The sequence below is a fragment of the Amblyomma americanum genome, chromosome 9, assembly GCF_052857255.1.
Source record: "Amblyomma americanum isolate KBUSLIRL-KWMA chromosome 9, ASM5285725v1, whole genome shotgun sequence".
In the NCBI taxonomy this organism is placed as follows: Eukaryota; Metazoa; Arthropoda; class Arachnida; order Ixodida; family Ixodidae; genus Amblyomma; species Amblyomma americanum.
In genome coordinates this window covers 44,439,023-44,459,556 of record NC_135505.1, presented here as the reverse complement: position 1 = coordinate 44,459,556, position 20,534 = coordinate 44,439,023, and the positions used below count along the sequence as shown (strand labels likewise).

At 48.4% G+C, this 20,534-nt stretch overlaps 1 protein-coding gene across 1 annotated transcript; it reads left to right on the top strand.

Annotated features, from left to right (window-relative positions):
- The first annotated feature begins 19,662 nt into the window (after window positions 1–19,662).
- On the top strand, window positions 19,663–20,217 carry LOC144103319 (speckle-type POZ protein-like A). The gene has a single exon (XM_077636072.1). It carries the CDS (start codon window positions 19,663–19,665, stop codon window positions 20,215–20,217), a length of 555 nt encoding a protein of 184 aa, XP_077492198.1.
- The last annotated feature ends 317 nt before the right edge of the window (window positions 20,218–20,534 follow it).

Genomic DNA, 20,534 nt, shown 5'->3' with positions numbered 1-20,534 from the left:
CTGGTCACCAAATCTGTCGGAGCTAAGACGAGGAAGATCCAGCTCCGACAGCGTTGAGGTTCGAACTGTTTACTGGCGCTGCTCACGCTTCGGCGGCCCAGCCCAACTTCCTCTTTCTTGCCCGGCACCACGTGCCATGGCCTGCGAGCCGAGCGCGGCGCGAAGGTGCTACAAGGGTTCATTCAGTGAGGTCGAAATTTTGAGCTTTAAACCTTTTGCAGTTGCCGCGTCTTACTCCGACGAGTGCCGCTTCCGAAGTGGAGATGGAGCGCACCTCCGCAATGTTCGTGGAATAACGCTTGGTTTTCGGTTGCCGCTGTCTAGACAACCGGATGCCGTAGTCCGCTCTTAGGTTTCGGTGCTACGCCGTAATGTTCGTTCAGCCCGAGCTTACAGGAGGACACATACCTCTGGTCTTCCTGCAAGGAGTGCTGCTGTCACGGCACTCCACTCTCTATCTCCTTTCCTCCGCTGGCGTCGCAGCCGTAGGTGCCTGCCGGTCGACTCAAACTCCCAAGAGCGCGGAAAGCACATAAATCAAGTTGAACCGCGGTGGCTTTGTTTCATATCGCAAACAAATAGTTTCAGTCCAACAAGCACGCGACATATTCGTCGCTGCGCGGATGGCGCCAAGCAAGACTACTTCGTGTTCATGCTCGTTGGCAGCACTGACGTCACGACTCTTGCCTTGCAGTCGAATAAAGGGGATTCTGCTGTACATTGCAAGCTGACGTAACAGAAACCGGAGCAGTGGGCACAGGTGAGAGATTGTGATTCAGGGGGTTCCTAACAAAGACACCTGCTGTTTTGATTAAAAAAGCATGAGGTCACAACAGCCTGTAAAACACCGTCAAAGCTTTTGATCGGTGTCTTCCATTTTCGATTCGAATCTCGCAATGCTTTTGTTTATTTTCTTCCCTAATACAAGCAGATGCAAATATAATTTCCCTTTTATACCCTTCCGAATTACTTCTCTTTGGTCTCCGGTTCTTTTGTCCTTCTCGGAAATTCAATTATTATGCCGAAACACCGCAGCACGGGGCGAACGTACCTGAATAGTTGTGTTACAGCGGTGAAAAAATATAAAACTATAATATATGGTAATATGGTAGCTGATTACTTTTCCCCACTTTAATGATTACGTGTGAATAGATCCGACTAGGTGCGGCGCTATGCTACTCAGTCGCTGTTTCAAACCTTCTTTTATGACGTTCAAAGGGGCATACTGTTTGCATCTGTTTTTAGTGGGTGATTTTTGTTTGTATGTTAGTAATCATCTTTTTGCTTTTCTCGTATGGGATCAGTTAGGTAGGCGGCCTGACTTGCAGACCACCAGGCAATACACGCTATCATTCCCTCAACTATTTTGCATTGACCCATCGTTCACCTGAAACAGCTTCGCAGAATGCTCGCCCTTTGCTCCCGGGTAAAAAACGTCGAAGCTGCTGGTGTACCATTGATTATTTCGGTTCTTTAGGAAAGCAAATGATTTACATAAGGCAGCTTGTCTCAGACTGGTTGACGAGTGGTATCCAGAATAACATTGAGTAAAGCAGGTCTTTACACCTCAGTTTCCACGTCCCGTCTTTGTTGCGCTGTTTCAAAATGGATCCAGAATTCTGTTCACGTGTATGAGTATTTAGGGTGTTTTATTGTTTCCGATGGGGGAGGCGAGGGGCTGGAAAAAGATTTCTTTGTGGCGGACACCCGTGGTGCTCCTGACAGAGAGCGGTACACGCTACCTACTCTAGGCCAGTGGTTTTGACCGCAGTAATTTTAATAGTCGGCAGTGTTCGAAGACATATACTAGCCTTTTCTTGCCAAATTCCCCAGGATCACCGAGTTGTCGGTGAGTTCCCGGGAATTGCAAACCATTACCATCGCGACCTGGAGGGTAGTGGCGGAAATGGGGAAGGGTTTTGACCTCCCAGGAATTTCAGCATCATCATCCTTAATTATTAGCTGCAGGAATTCTTGTTTTCCTGCACAATAATTGTCTTCGGTTGCTTGGTAATATACAATGTTTAATCAGTTCTCTGGCAATTTTTAATTTGATTGCGGTTTATCAGACTTCCCCAGACGTATAAAGATACGCTATTAGCATTATCATTATCATTGCCATCATCTCGTGGGTCAACGGCATGTGCCTTTGCATGATCTTTGCAGTATGTCGTACTTGAGAACTGGCGCGTTTAGCTTCTTGACAATCTGAATGTCATTAATGTGGGCCGGGTTTTGGGCATTTTTGTAATGCGTCATGCGTGCATGTGTAGTAATGAGGGATCCAAATGGATATTGAAATTGGGGTGGGAAGGGGTGGGTGGGGGCCTGGAATTATCTGGAATTTATTTGGTTTATACGGGTTTAACGTACCAAAGTGACTCAGGCTATGAGGGACGCCGTAGTGAAGGGCTCTGGAAATTTCGACCACATGGGATTCTTTATCGTGCACTGACATTACAGAGGACACGGGGCTCTAGAATTTCGCCTCCATCGAAATTCGACCGCCGCGACCGGGATTGAACCCGCGTCTTCGGGGCCAGCAGCCGAGCGCCATAAACGCTCAGCCATCGCGGCGGCTATTATGTGGAATTTTATCGATGACACGTGAATAGATGTGACATCATATTACTTGTTGGTCACATGACTATTTCTGGTGTCAGATTATATCCTTGTCACGAAACCTGGTATGACGTCACAGGCACATGATGCCACTATTAATAATACTATTTAGTCTTAGCGTTACTTAGTTATATTATATTAGAATTAAGTAACGTCATCATCTTCGTTGCGTGCCTCTTGGGCCCGTGACATCACATGGGGCCGTTTCTTGCAGACACTTCTTTGCGGATATGACCTTGAAGTTGATTCACCTAATGTTTTTGCATTTATAAAAGAATCCGGTCACTTTTACACAGACATATGCATCATGCGCCTCTGTTGGTGTACTACAGTCGCAGCTTGTTAAGTGTTTTCGAAGGCAGCATACAGAGGACAGAAAAGAGTGTTTTCTAGGTGACAAAATTATTATCTACGCTGCGTCCTCTCGGTATGCCGGATAGAGCTAGAAAATTGAAATATACTGATAAGCGTCTGCGCAGCCATCGCATTGGAAAGTACATCGATGACTAGTTTATTTGCAATCACTAAATATTCTCAAGTCTCAAATGAATGTCGTGAACACATTGTTCCGCCTCCCAATTTCGCGCGTGAATGAGCGAGAGGGATTCAGTACGAAGGGGTGTATATATATATATATATATATATATATATATACACTTATGATGAGAGCCAACAGTCATCGAAACCAAGATGCTTAGGGGAACGTTATTTTTTATGTTTAGTGCTTATCAGTGGGATAATATTACTTAGATTAATAAATCGCTTAAAGAAAATTACTTATAAAGCAGCAGAAGAAACAACCATGCCGCCGGTGGGATCCGAACCCACGACCTCCGAATATCGCGTCCGGTGCTCTTACCAACTGACCTACGGCGACGGCTGTCCAATCTGCTGCTCTCGTGTGTATGTTCATTGGGTGTAAGCGAATCTTGAGAGTGTTCACCAGCGCCACCCTCGACCATAGCGGCGGACGTAGCACGTCCTGTAATACCGCGAGCATGACGTGGAACGTCATCTTACGGCGAGGGCGGAAACTGTGCGAGAGCCCTTTTATGCTACCTATGGCATCAAGACTGCCCGAACCGAGACCTTCGTTAAGCTATTAGCAGCAAGGTAAAGCAAATGATGGGCCCGTTTGACAAACTTATCAAGGGAGCCAACAGTCACCGAAACCAAGGTGCATAGGGGAACGTTATTTTTTTATGTGTTGTGCTTATCAGTGGGATCATATTACTTAGATTAATAAATCGCTTAAAGAAAATTACTTATAAAGCAGCAGAAAAAACAACCATGCCGCCGGTGGCATCCGAACCCACGACCTCCGAATATCGCGTCCGGTCCTCTTACCAACTGAGCTACAGCGACGGCTGTCCAATCTGCTGCTCTCGTGGGCATTAATGTTTATTTGGTGTACGCGAATCCTAAGAGTGTTCACCAGCCACCAAATAAACATAAATAAACACCAAACAAACATAATTACCCCCGTGAGCAGCAGATTGTACAGCCGTCGCCATAGCTCAGTTGGTAAGAGCACCGGACGCGATATTCGGAGGTCGTGGGTTCGGATCCCACCGGCGGCATGGTTGTTTTTTCTGCTGCTTTAAAAGTAATTTTCTTTAGGCGATTTACTAATCTAAGTAATATTATCCCACTGATAAGCACAACACATAAAAAAAATTACGTTCCCCTACGCAAATTGGTTTCGGTGACTGTTGGCTCCATAAGTTTGTCAAACGGCCCCCTCATTTAATTTACCTTGTCTGGTAATATATATTGTTACGTGGTGGCAAGCCAAGGAAAGCACGACATGATGACAGAATGAAGATATGATTTAATGGCTCAAGGGTCTAGCGCGAGCACTCCGTCCCGCGCCACTGCACTCTTCGTCTTCATAACATGACCCCGGTCCTCAGAGCGATCGTCCCGATCGATTGCTTGAATTACGAATGGTGAGGTGACGATGAGGATGATCAGGAAGGATAGAAGAAGATGAAAGGCTTGCCACAAATAGGAAGGAGATGATCTGGTGGACGGTTGCCCCCAGAGCTTCAGTTCCAGCAGTCGGTCACCCACTGCCGAAGGTCAAGGGTTGAGGGATCGCCGCACAGCCTGGGCGGGGGTGCCGTCTTGGTTCGGGTCATCGTACGTCAGGTCCTGGTCGTCGTGTCTTGTGTTCGGGGCTGGGGACGGGGCGGGGGAAAGCGGCTGGTCAGTTCGAGCTGGGGTTGAGCCGGGCGGCGCAGCCCAGGTCCCCTTGGCCGACGACGAAGGCGAGCAGAAGGCGGCGATGCTCCGTGGACTAGGATGACGATGAGAACCCAGCACCTCCACCAAGTGTTACGTGGTGGCAAGCCAAGGAAAGCACGACATGATGACAGAATGAAGATATGATTTAATGGCTCAAGGGTCTAGCGCGAGCATTTCGTCCCGCGCTACTGCACTCTTCTTCGTCTTCATAACAATATATATATATATATATATATATATATATATATATATATATATATATATATATATATATATATATATATATATATATATATATATCAAGGAAGCCAACATTCACGGAAACCAAGGGGTATAGGGGGAATGTTTTTAATCTTTTTTTTATTTGTTGTGCCAATCAATCGGTTTAAAGAAAATTACTTATATTCGGAGGTCGTGGGTTCGGATCCCACCGGCGGCATGGTTGTTTTTTCTGCTGCTTTATAAGTATTTTCTTTAAACCGATTGATTGGCACTACAAATAAAAAAAAAGATTAAAAACATTCCCCTATGCCCCTTGGTTTCCGTGCCTGTTGGCTTCCTTGATATGTTTGTCAAACGAGCCCCTCATTTCCTTTACCTTGTCTGCTAATAGCTTAACGGGGGTCTCGGTTCTGGCAGTCTTGTTGCCATAGGTAGTATAAGAGGGCTCTCGCACAGTTTCCGCCCTCGCCGTTAGATGACGTTCTACGTCACACTCGCGGTATAACAGGTCGTGCTACGTCCACCGCTATGGTCGAGGGTGGCGCTGGTGAACACTCTCAAGGTTCGCTTACACGCAGTAAACATAAATACCCACGAAAGCAGCAGATTGGACAGCCGTCACCGTAGCTCAGTTGGTAAGAGCACCAGACGCGATATTCGGAGGTCGTGGGTTCGGATCCCACCGGCGGCATGGTTGTTGTTTCTGCTGCTTTATAATTAATTTTCTTTAAACCGATTGATTGGCACTACAAATAAAAAAAAAGATTAAAAACATTCCCCTATGCCCCTTGGTTTCCGTGACTGTTGGCTTCCTTGATCTGTTTGTCAAACAAGCCCCTCATTTCCTTTACCTTGTCTGCTAATAGCTTAACGGGGGTCTCGGTTCTGGCAGTCTTGTTGCCATAGGTAGTATAAGAGGGCTCTCGCACAGTTTCCGCCCTCGCCGTTAGATGACGTTCTACGTCACACTCGCGGTATAACAGGTCGTGCTACGTCCACCGCTATGGTCGAGGGTGGCGCTGGTGAACACTCTCAAGGTTCGCTTACACGCAGTAAACATAAATACCCACGAAAGCAGCAGATTGGACAGCCGTCGCCGTAGCTCAGTTGGTAAGAGCACCGGACGCGATATTCGGAGGTCGTGGGTTCGGATCCCACCGGCGGCATGGTTGTTTTCTCTGCTGCTTTATAAGTAATTTTCTTTAAACCGATTGATTGGCACTACAAATAAAAAAAAAGTTTAAAAACATTCCCCTATGCCCCTTGGTTTCCGTGACTGTTGGCTTCCTTGATATGTTTGTCAAACGAGCCCCTCATTTCCTTTACCTTGTCTGCTATATATATATATAGATATATATATGTATATATATGTGTACATGAGACACTTTGCGGAATATTTATTGACACTGGTAAAGTACTCACCGACGTACTGGTGGTAATCGCGTACGGGGCGCCCTGCCCGCCGGCCATAACCTCTCCAAGGGTTCACCCCAGAACCCTAGATTATAAGCGTCTGCTACCGCGTGTGCATGAATAGTGTCTCTACACACCTTAATAAATAATAGCATCATCATTTTGGGTTTCATGATCGCAGAATTCTCAGAAAAGGTCCTAAATGAAAAACGTAATCGGTTCTTTTTTTTTTCTGAGGCCAAGCAGCCGACCTCAACCTAAATTTTTGAGGTTGATGTGAGGTGTAGTGAGGTTAGCAGTGGCCTCTGGAAAAGTGAGGTGAGGGCGTCTCAGGAGGCCTCAACCTCAACTGATGAGGTTGAGGTTGAGTAGCGTGGCTTTTTGGGCTTGTTGGTACATAGAAATGAATTTTGAGGTTGAGGGGAGGTCGAGGTTTTTCAGGTCAAATGCACACCCCTGGACACGAGTAAATGGTTAGGATATAATGCTTTTTGAAATTGAAATAAATAAATAAAAGAAAATAATAAAAATGACTTACTCGCGTTTATGTGATGAAACCTGTCTACAAAGAATCGACATCTTGTGGAGAAGGATAAACAGTGCGTTAAACAGGACAACTGACTGCAGTCACATTGACAGCTTAAAATAAAAGGTGCGGTTCTCAAGGAGGAAGAGCTTGCATACCACTTCTCCAGCTTTTTTACAGACATAGATGCCGGCAGCAACGATGATGACGACACCTCCCCCCACAATCAAATTATTTTAGCTGCCCACTTGTTCCTCAGAATTAGTAACGATTATCTAGAGCCTGAATAATGGCATCGAAATCAGCCCAGTTAAACATGCAGTGTCTTCTATTGCACCTGTGCTAACTCATATTTTCAACAATGCAGTGTCAACAGGAGTTTTCTCCCTGAACATAAAGGTCCCGATGTTATACACAAAGGAGAAGAGAGGAATTATAAGAGTAATTATCGTCCAGTCTCTATGCTGCCATTTTTTTTCTAAAGGCCTTGAAAAAGTAATTAATGTCCGAGCGAATAGTTCTCTCGCAAATATAATGTAATAAGAGATGGTAAGCATAATTTCGGACAAGGCAACTCTATAAAACCCGCCTTACTAGTTAAAAAAGACATGATATTGGATATTTGCCTAGATTTCAGCAATGTTTTTGACCGCGTTAAGCATAGCCTATCGCTCAGAAAATTACAAAGATATTGTATCCGAGGACTTTCGCTCCAGGTTCTAAAATATTGCCTTCACTCTCGAACCCAATTTGTAGCAATAAACGAATATAAATCAAGTCCTTGGTAAATGAAAACTGGGGTTCCGCAAGGCAGAATGTTAGGAACCATACAGTTTCTGTAGTATGTAAACGATATTGTTCAAATAGTTCCCAGTTGTCAATTCGTAATCTACTCCGATGACTGTACTGCGTATATTGCAGGCCGATATGTATCATGTATGCTTCGCGATGCAAACTCCTTTAGCAAAACGTGTCAAGAATAGTCTCAAAGAAACATCCTCCTAATAAACTGCGCAAAAACAAAATGCGATAATTTCCGACCTCGAGGGACTTGTGTGAAGAACAAAAATACTATCAGATTAGGACCACTTAGTATATCGTGCGAGAAAAGTGTGAAAAAACTCGGGGTGACCTGCTCAGATGAAGACTTTCAACGAACATGTCAGCATTCTTTGCTCAAAAGTGAAAAAGCTGTTGCTATTTTAGATGGAAGCAGTTACTCGTTTCCAACTGGCCAAAAAAAACTTCTTTACACTTCTTTAATCCATTCGCAGCTTGATAATTGCTCATTTCTTGGGGGCAACACGACAATAAAGAAAATACATAGCTTTGGTCTAATTCATAAGAAAGGAATACGGGCAGTTGAGAATGTTTCTTACTTGGAGCACACTCAACCACTTTTCCTCAAAGACAATATATTTAAAGCTACATATATATAGCTACAAGTTAATTAGATGCTACATGCGAACAATTAAGGGGAACTTTAGATATGCCTAACACAGGCAAACATAAAGAACACCCATAGCATCTACCGAATATGTCATCAAGTACACAGGAAAATTATTGTCATCAGGTACTTTATGACATTCTTTTTTCGCGTACATATTATGGCCAAAGGGAAGTCCGCACACGTCGTCAGAGATTCTTAACTGCTCCCAGTCGAAAGTCGTTGATGTGGAAAGGCTTAAAAACAACCGCATTTTGCAGATATTATTTCGTAGTGAACATTTGCGATGCCAACAAAAATAATCAATGGCGATATGTTTGACTTCATTGTAGTTATTAGTGTTTTCGCTTTAGACAAAAGCGTTGCGTTTGTCTCTTCTCCACGTATATTGGTCCGATCTCAATTATAAGAGAAAAGATATTTTTTGCCCTGTAAACTATTACTGCCCTCTGCCTTGTACCATTGTGACTTCAAAACTTTGAAACTTGTGGTCTGGTATGAAGTATTTAAGTTTTGAAGTCTATAGACTTTTCTGTAATCTCGTAACGTGACATATGCAAGCTCTTACTGTTGCCGTTGAGAGGGTGGAGCGCTGTCAAGCTGTGTTGAAGTAATTTTTCATCCACGCCCACTTTTCAGTTTCTGTGTGAAATTAAATCTGCTATTCAAACAGTTCATGTGCTTTTCTATCGTCAGTTGCGCGGATGCACATTGGATTGTGCATTTTTTTAGTTTTGTCGCAGTCCTCGATTCATTTCCCGGTAGAGTGCTTGTAGCGGAGATGTAATGGCGACCATTTCAGAGGACGAGGAGATAGTTTTAATTCTCTTCTTCAAATCTGTATTTTCTATGCTGGAAGATTTGCGGAAGGCAGATGAAAGTTCAGTACGGGCCGGAGGTGGTGGTGGGTGAGCCCATCTTTAAAGGAACGCGCCCGTTTGGGCCAAGGCTGCAACCTCCTGCCGCTGCTTCAAGACCGGCACGTGGATTATTGCAGAGAATAAGTTCATTGTGAACTTCATCGTGACGTTAATATGCGAAGCGCTATCACTTCAAGGGCTTGTTCTTTTTTCGGCAGCTACCTGCGTATGTCACCGACACCCTTCTTGAGGTCCTTGGGCCACGTATCCAGAGAAAATACACGAGCTTTTGTAAGGAGATACCAGTATAACATTGCCTGGCGCAGGTAATCAGGTGCGGTGAAATATTTACATTACTCTGCGGACGAGATTATGTACGGTTGGTTTTATTCTTTATTTTGATTGCCATTTCTGAGACAGCAGTTCGTAAAGTGCACAAAACTTGTGGAGTGTTAATATTGTAAACCGATTTTGGCCAGTTTAAATTTTCGGTTCCGCCCATTCAATTGTGCCGTCCGCCTATGAGGTCCTTTATTTCGAGAGCTCAGTTTTCTACATTTGTGCCACTTTGCTCTGCAGGTAGCATGATCGGTTCATAGGGCTAAAATGTTTTGTGCTTCGGTAATTCACCAAAGAATTTGCCTTCAGGCGTTGTTAGAGGCTTCGGTAGTATCGGCAATAGTTTCTAAAACAACATTACGTTCCCTCTCAGGCTGATTATGCAATTAGTACAGTTGTAAGACTCGAAAACAAAAAAAAACAAAGAGCGGCACGAGCCAAAATGATTAGTGCGCTGGCTTCGCAGTGCGTAATACATGCCTCGTACACGACCGCGCGAGGTCCGCAGGCGTGAGACAAAAGCCAGCAGTGGCGCGCGAACGACGTGAAACGTAATGTACTGGAATCCAAAAAAACGGTCCTCGCGAGCTTCGGTGTGAAGCAAGACAAGAAACCAATTGTACGCACCGGTCACTCTCAGTTCGTTGCCAATTTTTGGGTCACGTATTGGAATGTAAATGGCGCTTGTCCTATAGGATTGGGTCTTCCTTTATAGCATTAGGTAGCATCTCCACAGAGATAGCGCCGGTCCAATACGCTGCCGTGCTTGGCGCCATATTGGATTTTGACCGTGAGTGACGTCAACGGTCTTTCGTCGCTTCCGCGGCAAAGATGGAAAACGGGCTCCCGACCAAACGCCCTCACTGCACCGCTTTCCGCCTTCGTCGGGGTCAAAAGTGGCCGAATCTGGGCAAATCTTCTTCGTTCGCCGGAATTGTGGTGTAGTGTGAATGCGCCTTAAGATCAACGTTTCACAGCAGACCACTATTGTGATAGTTAGCCGCATATCCCCCGGGCCGCCATCTCCTTCGCTATGCTGTGATGTGACTGCCGGTACCTGCCGCTCCTGTTGTCTTCTATCTGCTTGTCTCCTCTGGACTCCCTCTCCAGCCTTTCACGGTGACAGCGTTCCAAGTGTTGGTGTTTTGGCCAGATGTTGTGTTTTCTTTTTTTTTACATTGTGGAAGCGATAGTTAGGTTTGATGTACCCTTCGGCGTAGAGCTGCGTATTTAGCTTCCCCGGGTAGGGGTCCATCTCCCTGGTTAGCCAGCCGTCCGGCCCAAAGTTTTCCCCTGGTTTCATTTCGACAGAATAGCGCCAGTGAAATTACAGTGGTGCTTGTACCCATTGCAAGTGGAGACCTGAAATTAAAAATTCTAGAATGATGCACGAGCAGCTGAAGGCTGTTACCAGTTCCCACTTGGAAATATTAGAGGTGCGCCATTTCGCCCATGGGGTTATTCACTGCTGATCCTCGGATGTGCAGTGCGTGTCGGAGTTGCTGCATTGCATATCGTTGGCGTCGTTTCCAGTTAAGCCCTTCATACCAGAGTAACCCGAATGTTCAAAACGCATCATGCGAGGCGTCTACCCATCTGCCTCTCGTGAGCAATTACATGAGGACTTTCAGGACGCTGGTGTTGGCGTGTTATTAGTACACCGCTGTACCAGAGATCCTAATGGCTCACGTGTGCTGACGTATTCCATGACTGCAACTTTTGCAGGATCATCTTGCCCGTCTGCGCTTAAGGTTTGGCCCATAGTCTACCGCGTCGACCGGCTACAAGATCATCCTTTGTAATGTACAAATTGCTCGCGCTTTGGTCACAGCTGCAGAGCTTGCAAATCTGCAACGCGTCCGACTATGCAGGGACAACCATTCTGCAATCTTTGCACATCTGAGGGGTCCAGTTGCGGACTCTGTGGTGGCGTTCATCCGTCTGATGATGCTGGCTGTCCTAAACGTTCTGATGAGCCGAACGTTCTGGAAGTCATCGAGCAGAGAAGGTGCTCTAGAGCTGAGGCCTATGCACAATTAGGCCGGAAACGGCATTCTTATGCGGGACTTGCTAGGTCATCTGGGTCTGACGTAGAGGCGTTGTTGACTAAGTATGTGGTCTCAGCTGTCGAAAAGGCGTTTGCTGGCGTTGTGGACCGTATGCTGTCTACATTCGATGACGCTCACTCCCAGCCTATTTGCATTCAGTTTGCTCCTTCAACTGTTGGCTGTGCCGCTCTGTCAACTAGTGGCTCACATAGCATCTCCGGTGTTTCACCAATGATTCCTATTCCTGCTGCGTCCTCGTTTGTGCCTGTACATGGAGCCTCTCTACAGTTTGCTCTGCGGTCGTCCAGATGGCGAATCCTTCCCAGAAGCGTTGAGATCCTTCCTCTCCGCCGAAGTCTGGCCTCCCAAACAACAAAAGCAAGAATGATTCCCCCCGTTAATGCGCATACAACCGAAGTCTTAAAGAAGGCTGTCCGAGCCTCTCTGCTTTTACAGTGACCATGGCGGGGTTAAAAGTACTACTGTTGAATTTCCGTTCGTTCATATTTTCTGTTCACGATTTACAGAACCGTGTCTCACAATTCGACTGAGAAAAAATTTTACCGCAAGAAAGTTGGCCTACTACTATTAATTCTTTTATTCCCAAAGCTTTTGGGTTTTATGCACCGATCGCGAAATCGTTGGGGCGGAAGCTTGTTAACATTATTTTTCTAAAATATTTCATCGAGCGCATGTGTCATATCAAAATTACAAGTCCTGACTGTGAATTGTTTGCTACTGACATCGCAATTACGCAGTTTGCTCCCCTTACCGTTGCTACTTTCCATCAGGTGTCCACACTAAAGTTCTTTTAATGGTCCTTCAGGGTTCTAACAACAGAGTGGTTCTTCGCTCCTCCAAGAAGAATCCATTCGCTGTACCAACTATTGTGAGCCTACCTCAATGCCCTCGAAGTTTGCCTGTGTAAGTCACATTTATTTCGCAACGTGAACAAATCTTCCGTTCTAGTTTTCCCTCCAGCGTCCCCTCTTTTTATCTGTCTACTGTATCGTGGCGCCCAAATCCCGTAGGTTGAGTCCTTAAAATACCTGCGTGTAACGTACGACCCCCATCTAGACTGGCGACCTCATATCAAAAGAGTGGTTCTCAAAGTATAGTGAGCTCTCGGTCTCCTGACACGAATTAGTGATATGAAATTTGGTATGCGCAGATACACTCTCTTATTCCTCTTTATGTCTTATGTAGGACCAATTTTGGAGATAGGTTGTGTTCTTCTCTCCAGTTGTACTAGATACAAAGTTCAACCTCTGGTGCTTTTGGAGAGGCGCGCCCTACGGCTTTGCCTGGGATTGACAAAATCAGTAGCAAATTGTGCCTTTTTGCTGGAAGCTCGAGGATGGGACTTGAACATTCGCTTCCACCTCCGCACTTTGCGCACATTCTTACGGGGAATTACGAGTTTGCCTAAAGTGGCTCCTCCAATGTTTTTCGACCAACCCAGCTTTGTTTCTAGATAAACATTGGGCGCGCTATAAATTGCCTCAATTTGGGTTTACAGAGTACCTGCTGTCTAGAAATGCTCTACTGCTTAGGTCCATGCCATGCGTTAGGAATGTGCAGGCTCCGCCAACTGTTCGCTTCGACCATATGCTTCCGCTATAAGCAAAATAACATATCTCTCAATGTGCTCAGTGGTCTTCTTGTAGAATGTCTGGTCCAATATCCGAGCCACGTGGCTGTTTACACACACGCATCTAACCATGGTGAGAAAGCAGCAGTTGGTGTTTATTTCCACTCGCTATATTTGTGCTATTCAATGCGGGTCCCGGATTATGCACCAATATTTCCTCCTAAATTTCTTCCTATTGGTTTGGCCCTTCAAAAAAATCCTCGCAACAGTTAACTTGCAATCGAAATGTCTGATTCTCTCTCAGGCTTGACAGTGCTTGAAAGCTCGAAGGCTAGTTTCTTGTACCGATCCCTAATGTACTTGGTACCCTTGCATGTGCAAGTAATGCGTTTTTAGTGGGTTTCAGGGTACTGTGGCATTACTTCAAAGTCCATGGCCGATTTCTTAGCTATATCAGCTATGAATGGGCCTGTTGCCCTCGTTGTTCCGAACCTTAATGTGCTGTCCACACCCTGCTATGAAAGTTACCAAATATAGCAGTACCTGAGCCATGAGCCCCTCCTTGATTCAACGTACTTTGAACATTTAAAATTCTCATGGAAAAGTCGTTCATGCGCTTCAAGGCAATCTGAGGTTTCAATGGCGCTATTGCGCTGCACGATTCCTCGCCTTAATCTATATTTATACCGTTCTGGGTTCGCGCTGTCGAATCTTTGTGCGTCATTCGGTGACGTTGAAACGATAGGTCAGTTCATCCTCTACTGCCGGCGGTGTGCACGGCACAGAATTAAATTTTCGCAGACTCTTCTTGTCCAATTAGGACAGCCGTTCATTCATCCCATCCACCTCTCCTTCGGTGAAACCATCAAAGGGTATGCTGCTATGCGGGTGTGTGAGCTTCTTCACAGGTATTGTATTGAAACCGGCAGATTTTTTTGCTAACTTCTCGATGCCTTTACTTTTTCTCAAACCAATGTATTTCTGATTATTGCTTTCAAATGTAGTTTTTCAACCCAATCCGCTTTGTTCCCTCGATTTTCAATCCGAATTCCTCAAGATCTTTTCAAATTCGTGATTTTATTTTTGTTTTATTTAATTATTTTTATTTATTTCTCTTTTTGCCACAAGTTGCTAAATTTATATGTATGAGCCGCTCGAGGTAAACCTGGATGAGGTTTCCCTTTTTGGAGCTGCACCAAACCATGTCCAATTCCCAGTGTGTTTATGTGCCATCGTTTTTGAGGCAACGACAACCACCGATTCACTGCGCGCCTTTGAAGCCAGGCATCCCGCCTTGATGAGCCTCTCGCAGCAAGGTCGTCGCTGGGGACGGTAGATCATGGTGAGCGGTTTTGCCGAGAGGGGAAAAGTAGGGCTCCCAACAAGATTCCAACGACTTCCCGAAGCAGCGCCGCCATGTCTGTGGCCGAATACAGCGGCATTCCACAGCACAGGACCAGGAATCAGGAAATTAGTACCTTTCATTGAACTTGGAGGTGACAGTTTGCGGCTAAGAATATCTCTTTCTTTTACTGTTTCAAACAGGTCAGCATGATGTGCTTGCTCAGGCTACATTTTCAATCGTTAGTGTAAGTGAGCAGGAGTTCCATAAAGCCGTCACTGGAGTTCGCCCCTTTTCTAGAAATTCAAGGGGCTGGGGTTTCCGCAGATTCATCTCCAGAAGCGCCCTTGAAGGCGATATTTTAAGAGCATTAGCTCGTACTCATCACGTGTCGAGATTTCGTGGGGTCTGCTACCAGCCTGAGATTACAGCGCCACCTGTGGCAGCAAGCTAGAAAACAGCACATCTCGCACTGAGACTTGTAGCGAAACAACCACCCGCCGCGAGCCAGTGATGACGTCACGGTTCAATATGGTGGATAGATGTGGAACTATGTGATCAATACGTCAGGGAACGGAATGGCGGCATAGTTTCAATTTCTCGAATCCAAGATTACCGCATTAAATTTGGTTCTTCCCTCGCATCCCTATCCCCTCTCAGCCCTCTGGCCCCCCCCAAAAAATATCCTACAACTGGTTTAAAGAGAAGTTATATTGGCGAAAAACAAACGAGGCACTGTCGTCCCTCAAGAGAACAAATAAGTACAATAATGCGACTTCGGTCGCCTGGTGTAACCTATGAACGACACAGCACGCGGGAGTCCGCCAGAGTCACTAGTGTTCCAAAGTCTGCACGAAACGCGGGGGAAACGCGCTCGCCACAAATACGCGCTCCGCGCACAACCACGTCACTAGTATTGTAGCAGCCGCACGGACACAAAGCTTTTGCTGACCGTGTTGAAGTGGGTGCTCCATCTCCGCAGAAACTCCTCTTCTTCTAAAGAGACAAGGTAGACTTAGGCCTGCTCAAATAGACGCGGCCGTGTGCGCTGAAGGAGTGGGAACATTGCCCTCTGTGGCCGTCGCTGTAGTGACGCGACACCTCTTTTTCGCCACAAAACAAAAGCTCCGACACAGAGCAACAACCACGTGAATGTATCGCGCGGCCCAGTGCGAGCATCTAATCTTGCGAAAAACATACATGACGAAAATATCCAGAAAGTCTCAGAGAGGACACAATCGAACATGGCGTCTCGACTAGGCCACATTGCGGACGTCGGGCAAAGGGTGCGATCAACCACGCCGCTATGCGGTCACCAGTGGGCAAAACGTGCCAGCCTCGGTGCCAGAGGAAGTCGCGGATGTCGGGTGGAAGGGCCGACGACGTCAAGTCACACCACCACACTCACTAGCTCCGTTTCAGTTGCTCATCTGTAGCCTCCTCTATTGCTAGGAGCTCGCAGATGCGGCAGGCTGGCGTGTCATACACGTTCACCACGGGCAAGCTAGCGGTAGGGACCTGAACGTCTGACAGACATACGGGAAAAACTTCACCTGGCGCTCGGCTGTGGGGCCAGAGGAACGCTCAAAAAATAGGTGCCGCGGCGTGTCAAGGAGGTGGGCAAGAAGACCCCTCCCAGGATAGTTCGGGGCCCCAAAGAGTTAGCGGACTCCCTTAGGGGCGAAAATACTACACATAACACGCAGGTCCGGTAAGCTGAACCCGCCCATGCGAAGACGGAGTAGGGCGCGGGAAACTAACTCCATTCTCCCAGCCCAAAAGAAAAACCCACAAAGAGTGGCCAGACAACGTGCCAAAGCACGCGGCTGGCTGTCCACGTGAGCAACATAAAACAGCTAAGAGCATACACTTGATTTCACAATGAACGCGCGCTCCCGTAGCACAAAAAAATGAGCCGCCACTGCCAAGTGCGTCTCTGCCGTCGCTCTAATTCGCGTCCATATCTCGCAGGCCACATCTCCTGAGCACAAGAAAAAAAAACACCCAGTGCTTTCACGGCCTAAACCCACTCGACGCCGCCGAACAGATCTGACGTGAAAGTGCCAAAGCGGGGCGTCTTGAACTTGCCCCTGTTTAGCATGGCGCCAGACCGCGCGCTGTACACATCGAAAAGCCGCAAGAACGCTACGTAACGTAAGGAGCACATCGTCGGCGTAGGCCGAAACCATAACCTGCCTGTCTTTGGCCGGGCAGTGGAAAGACGCGCACGGACGGGCTCTAGACGATACGACGCAGCAGCGGGTCTAGACATATAACAAACATTGTAGGCGACAAGGGGCAACGTTGCTTAACGCCTGGGGATACACAAAAAGGGGCGCTGATCGATCCGTTCACTGTCAGGTGGGCCGTAAGCCCGGAGTAAAAAGCCCGACTCTCGCAACGAAGGACGAGGGAAAGCCGAAGGCCTCTAGGACACCCAGTAGGCTCGATACGGTAAAATGCTTTAGACTGATCCAGGGAGACAAAGGAGCCCGGTATCCCCGCTCTTGGAGTGAACGTGAACAAGTGAGGAGTATAATGGCGAGAACGGAAAGCACCGAACGGCACCCGCCGGGCTTCAGAATGAGCGCGATTCGGCCCTCCCTAAAAGATTCTGGTCGGACTCCATCCGTCAGAAAGCTGTTGACCATGTCGAGCAGGAGACCTTCTAAGACATCGCAGACGCTAGCCTAGAAACTCACTGCGATACCGTCAGGCTCAGAGGCCCAGGCAGCGTTTAATTTGGCTACTCTGGCGCAGAGCTCATCTCGCGTCGCCGGCGCGTAGAGCTGCTGCGAGCGCTCATCGGATACTACGCGAGGCCCTGACAGAAATATCGAAGCGTGACGCGGAACGTGGCGTCGCCCGCCCGCGCGACACAAGAAGCGAACAGCTGAACCACGTGGCATTTGAGCACGTCGCGGATGTCCGTGGCGCTGCTGCTCCTGGTCCCGTTGGGCAGCGCGACTTCCTCGATGAATGCGGGCTCGTCCTTCATGATGCCACCTACGCGCACCTGCCGCAAAACCGCGGGATCAGCTACGGGCCTGCCCTGAACGAGGGCCCGGCCCGCCGCACGCGATGACTGGCGCAAAAGCGACTGGTAATGCGCTTTCAATAGGTCGAGGTAGTCGCGCATCGCAAACGTCTGTGACGCGCCTCTCTTAACTACGCGGATGCGAGCCAGAGTCTCGTTGAATTCGCGGTTAATGCGTGCTCTTCGCAGGTCCGCGATAAGGATGGCACGCCACTTGCCCTTCCTCTCATCCCACGGTACTTGTTTTCCATCGCGCGCGCACGGAGCACCCGGCGCACGCTGCAATGAAGCGACGGTTGACCAATCTGTCAGTGGGCTGGCGTCCATTCGCCACGCGTCTAGCCGTGGGGCCCACCCGCCGAAATCTAGCACTACTGACAGTGGTCGGAGATGCGTGGAGTGCCGGCTGGAAATGCGACAACTTGGCAGAAAGTCATGAATAGTGTGAGTACGGGCGGGAACAAAAACTTTTCGAGCCTACTGGCTGACCTCCTTCTGGCCCACGTGACCTCGAAGTTGTCACCATGCTGGGAGACCCATGCGCCTGACAAACAGACCTGCGTGCATAGGCCCCGTAGAGATCGCGTGCCGGCATAAGGGCGACCCTGACCGGGCCAGGATACATCGCGCGTGGGGTCCAGGACACAATTAAATTCCTCCACTAGGAAAGTGTGGTATGAGTCCAGCATAAAACAATCAAGACGATCGAAAAATGCTGAAGAATCGCCTTGTTGTGTCGGCTCGTACACCATCAACGCTCTCGATGGCCAACGTTCGACTGTCGACGCCGTACGTACAATGCGCGCCTGAGCGCAGGTAGCTATTGATGAATACCACACCAACACCGCATGACACCGAGTCACTGATTGAAAAGGAAGCGGTCACGAGGAAGCGATTCTTAAAGATGCTTACATCGCGCGCCGTACGGAAATTGCATTCCTGCGCGCGGGTGAAGTGCGTCACCTCTCTCTGCGTGTCCAGCGACCGAAATCCCTGAACGTTCAAGGAGAGGAGATCCACCACGGCCATGGTGACAAAATAGGGCGCCGACATTCTGCCGACGAGTTCAAAGGGCCGCGCCATAAGCGGGATCGATCGCGAGCGTTTGGGTTTTGGAAACGAGCGGGTCAGCTGAGCCGCCAGAGTCCGCTGGCTGCAATAAGGCATGCTTCCTTGAAACTCTGCCCGAGTCCATGGGTTTCACGGCGAGGAGCGGGTCGGTGTCGTCTCATACCGCATCTCGGAAGGCGTGGTCTGCAGGTGGTGCCATGGTCGGGGTGCAGTCGGTAGAGTCTTGGGCGGTCCCGTCCTCCGCCTCTGGTGGTGGTCGGCGCCGTAGACGTCGGGACGGGCCGACGTTGCTCAGCAGGTCGGTGGCTGCGAGCTGTTCCCAGGGGACGTCCCCGGTTAGGCGGAGCGTCGCGCCACGAGAGCTCGCTCCGCCGCTCACGTACGCTGATCGGGTAGAGTCGCTGTCACCGGAGGAGGACGAGTCAGACGAGTTCTTCAGGAAGACCGGTGGGACCGGAAAGGTCAGGGTGTCGGTAGACACAGTGTCCGCCATGTTCTCCTGTTCCTCCTGAGATAAGGCTGCAGGCTCTGGATTGGCAGGGGTTTCAGCCATATGCTCTGTCTGAGCGACAGACATGTCGTCGTCCTGGCGTGGCGCGGTCTCAGCAGGTGGCACCGTCGCGAGGGCGGAAACAGGGTGCCGAGGCAGCTGCACAGCAGGTGGCTCCGGATTCTTGTGGGCGCTCAGGGTTTTTTTCACTGGCTCCGCCGGATGCGGAAAGACTTTCGTTTCACGCATGGCCAATAAAGCGAACGCTCGTTACGTCAGTCTTCACACGGTGGCGCCCTTCTTTTTTTGAACCCTTGCAGGGAGGCAACCAGATGATACGCAGCGAGTTGACAGTCTTGAACGGCTACGTCTGTGTGCTTGCATGATTTGAGCGGGACTTCGCCGACATGGCAGGGTGCCGATTCTCCGAAGGCCCCCACTCCTTTCTCGACAGCGGAAGCCACGCCTATATCACCATTTATGTCGGCAGAGGCACGTACAGCACACACAAGGCGATACTGGCCTCCTGGTCGCCTGTGCTTAATGCCATCCTCAGCCAAAAGACGCTGGAAGTGCAGCAAGGCGAGGTCTTCAATTCGGACGTTGACTATTACATGTTCAGCGAATTCCTCTCCTTTGTCTACACTGGCCACTCGCCGAACCTCGCTTCTATGGCAGACTCGCTTTTAGCAGCCGACAAGTACTGCCTGCGTGGGATTCGAGACATGTGCGCAGAGACCTTCATCGAGCGCTTGAATGTCGAGAATGCTGTGACCACGCACATCATCGCTGACCACCACAACGCTTCCGTGTTGCGCCGTTGTGCCGTCGACTATATCTGTGCTCGCCGGAGTGAAGATGTCGGGACGAGTGGCTGGCGCAGTGATGAAAAAAATTGGCTGAGCTATATCTCTGGTTATACCTGGTTGAATTGCGAACGCTTCCTTACCTTTCGCCATTGAATTTAACTGTTCCTAAGGAGTAGAGCAACTAGATTCAGATATAGACTCCTCCTCGGTAACTTCCTTAGAGAGACTGATCAATCAACTCGTAGCGCACCGCTATATATCCCAGTGAAGCCGCCACGGAGCGAGCGTGAGGCGAGGAGGTCGTCATATCAACGGAGAGACCACCTGCTAGGCGCGGCGCCGGCTCGGGGGCCACAGTACACGGGACGAGCGGCTCCCTTCTAGCTGCGGCGAAGTTTCTCCAACACGGAGTTTCTAAAACACGGAGTTTCTACAACACGGAGTTTACACAACAAAGAGTTTCTCCAACA

What these genes read in the sequence shown, in the direction of transcription:
- LOC144103319 (XM_077636072.1), top strand. Translation starts at nt 19,663, where the DNA reads ATGGCAGGGTGCCGATTCTCCGAAGGCCCCCACTCCTTTCTCGACAGC.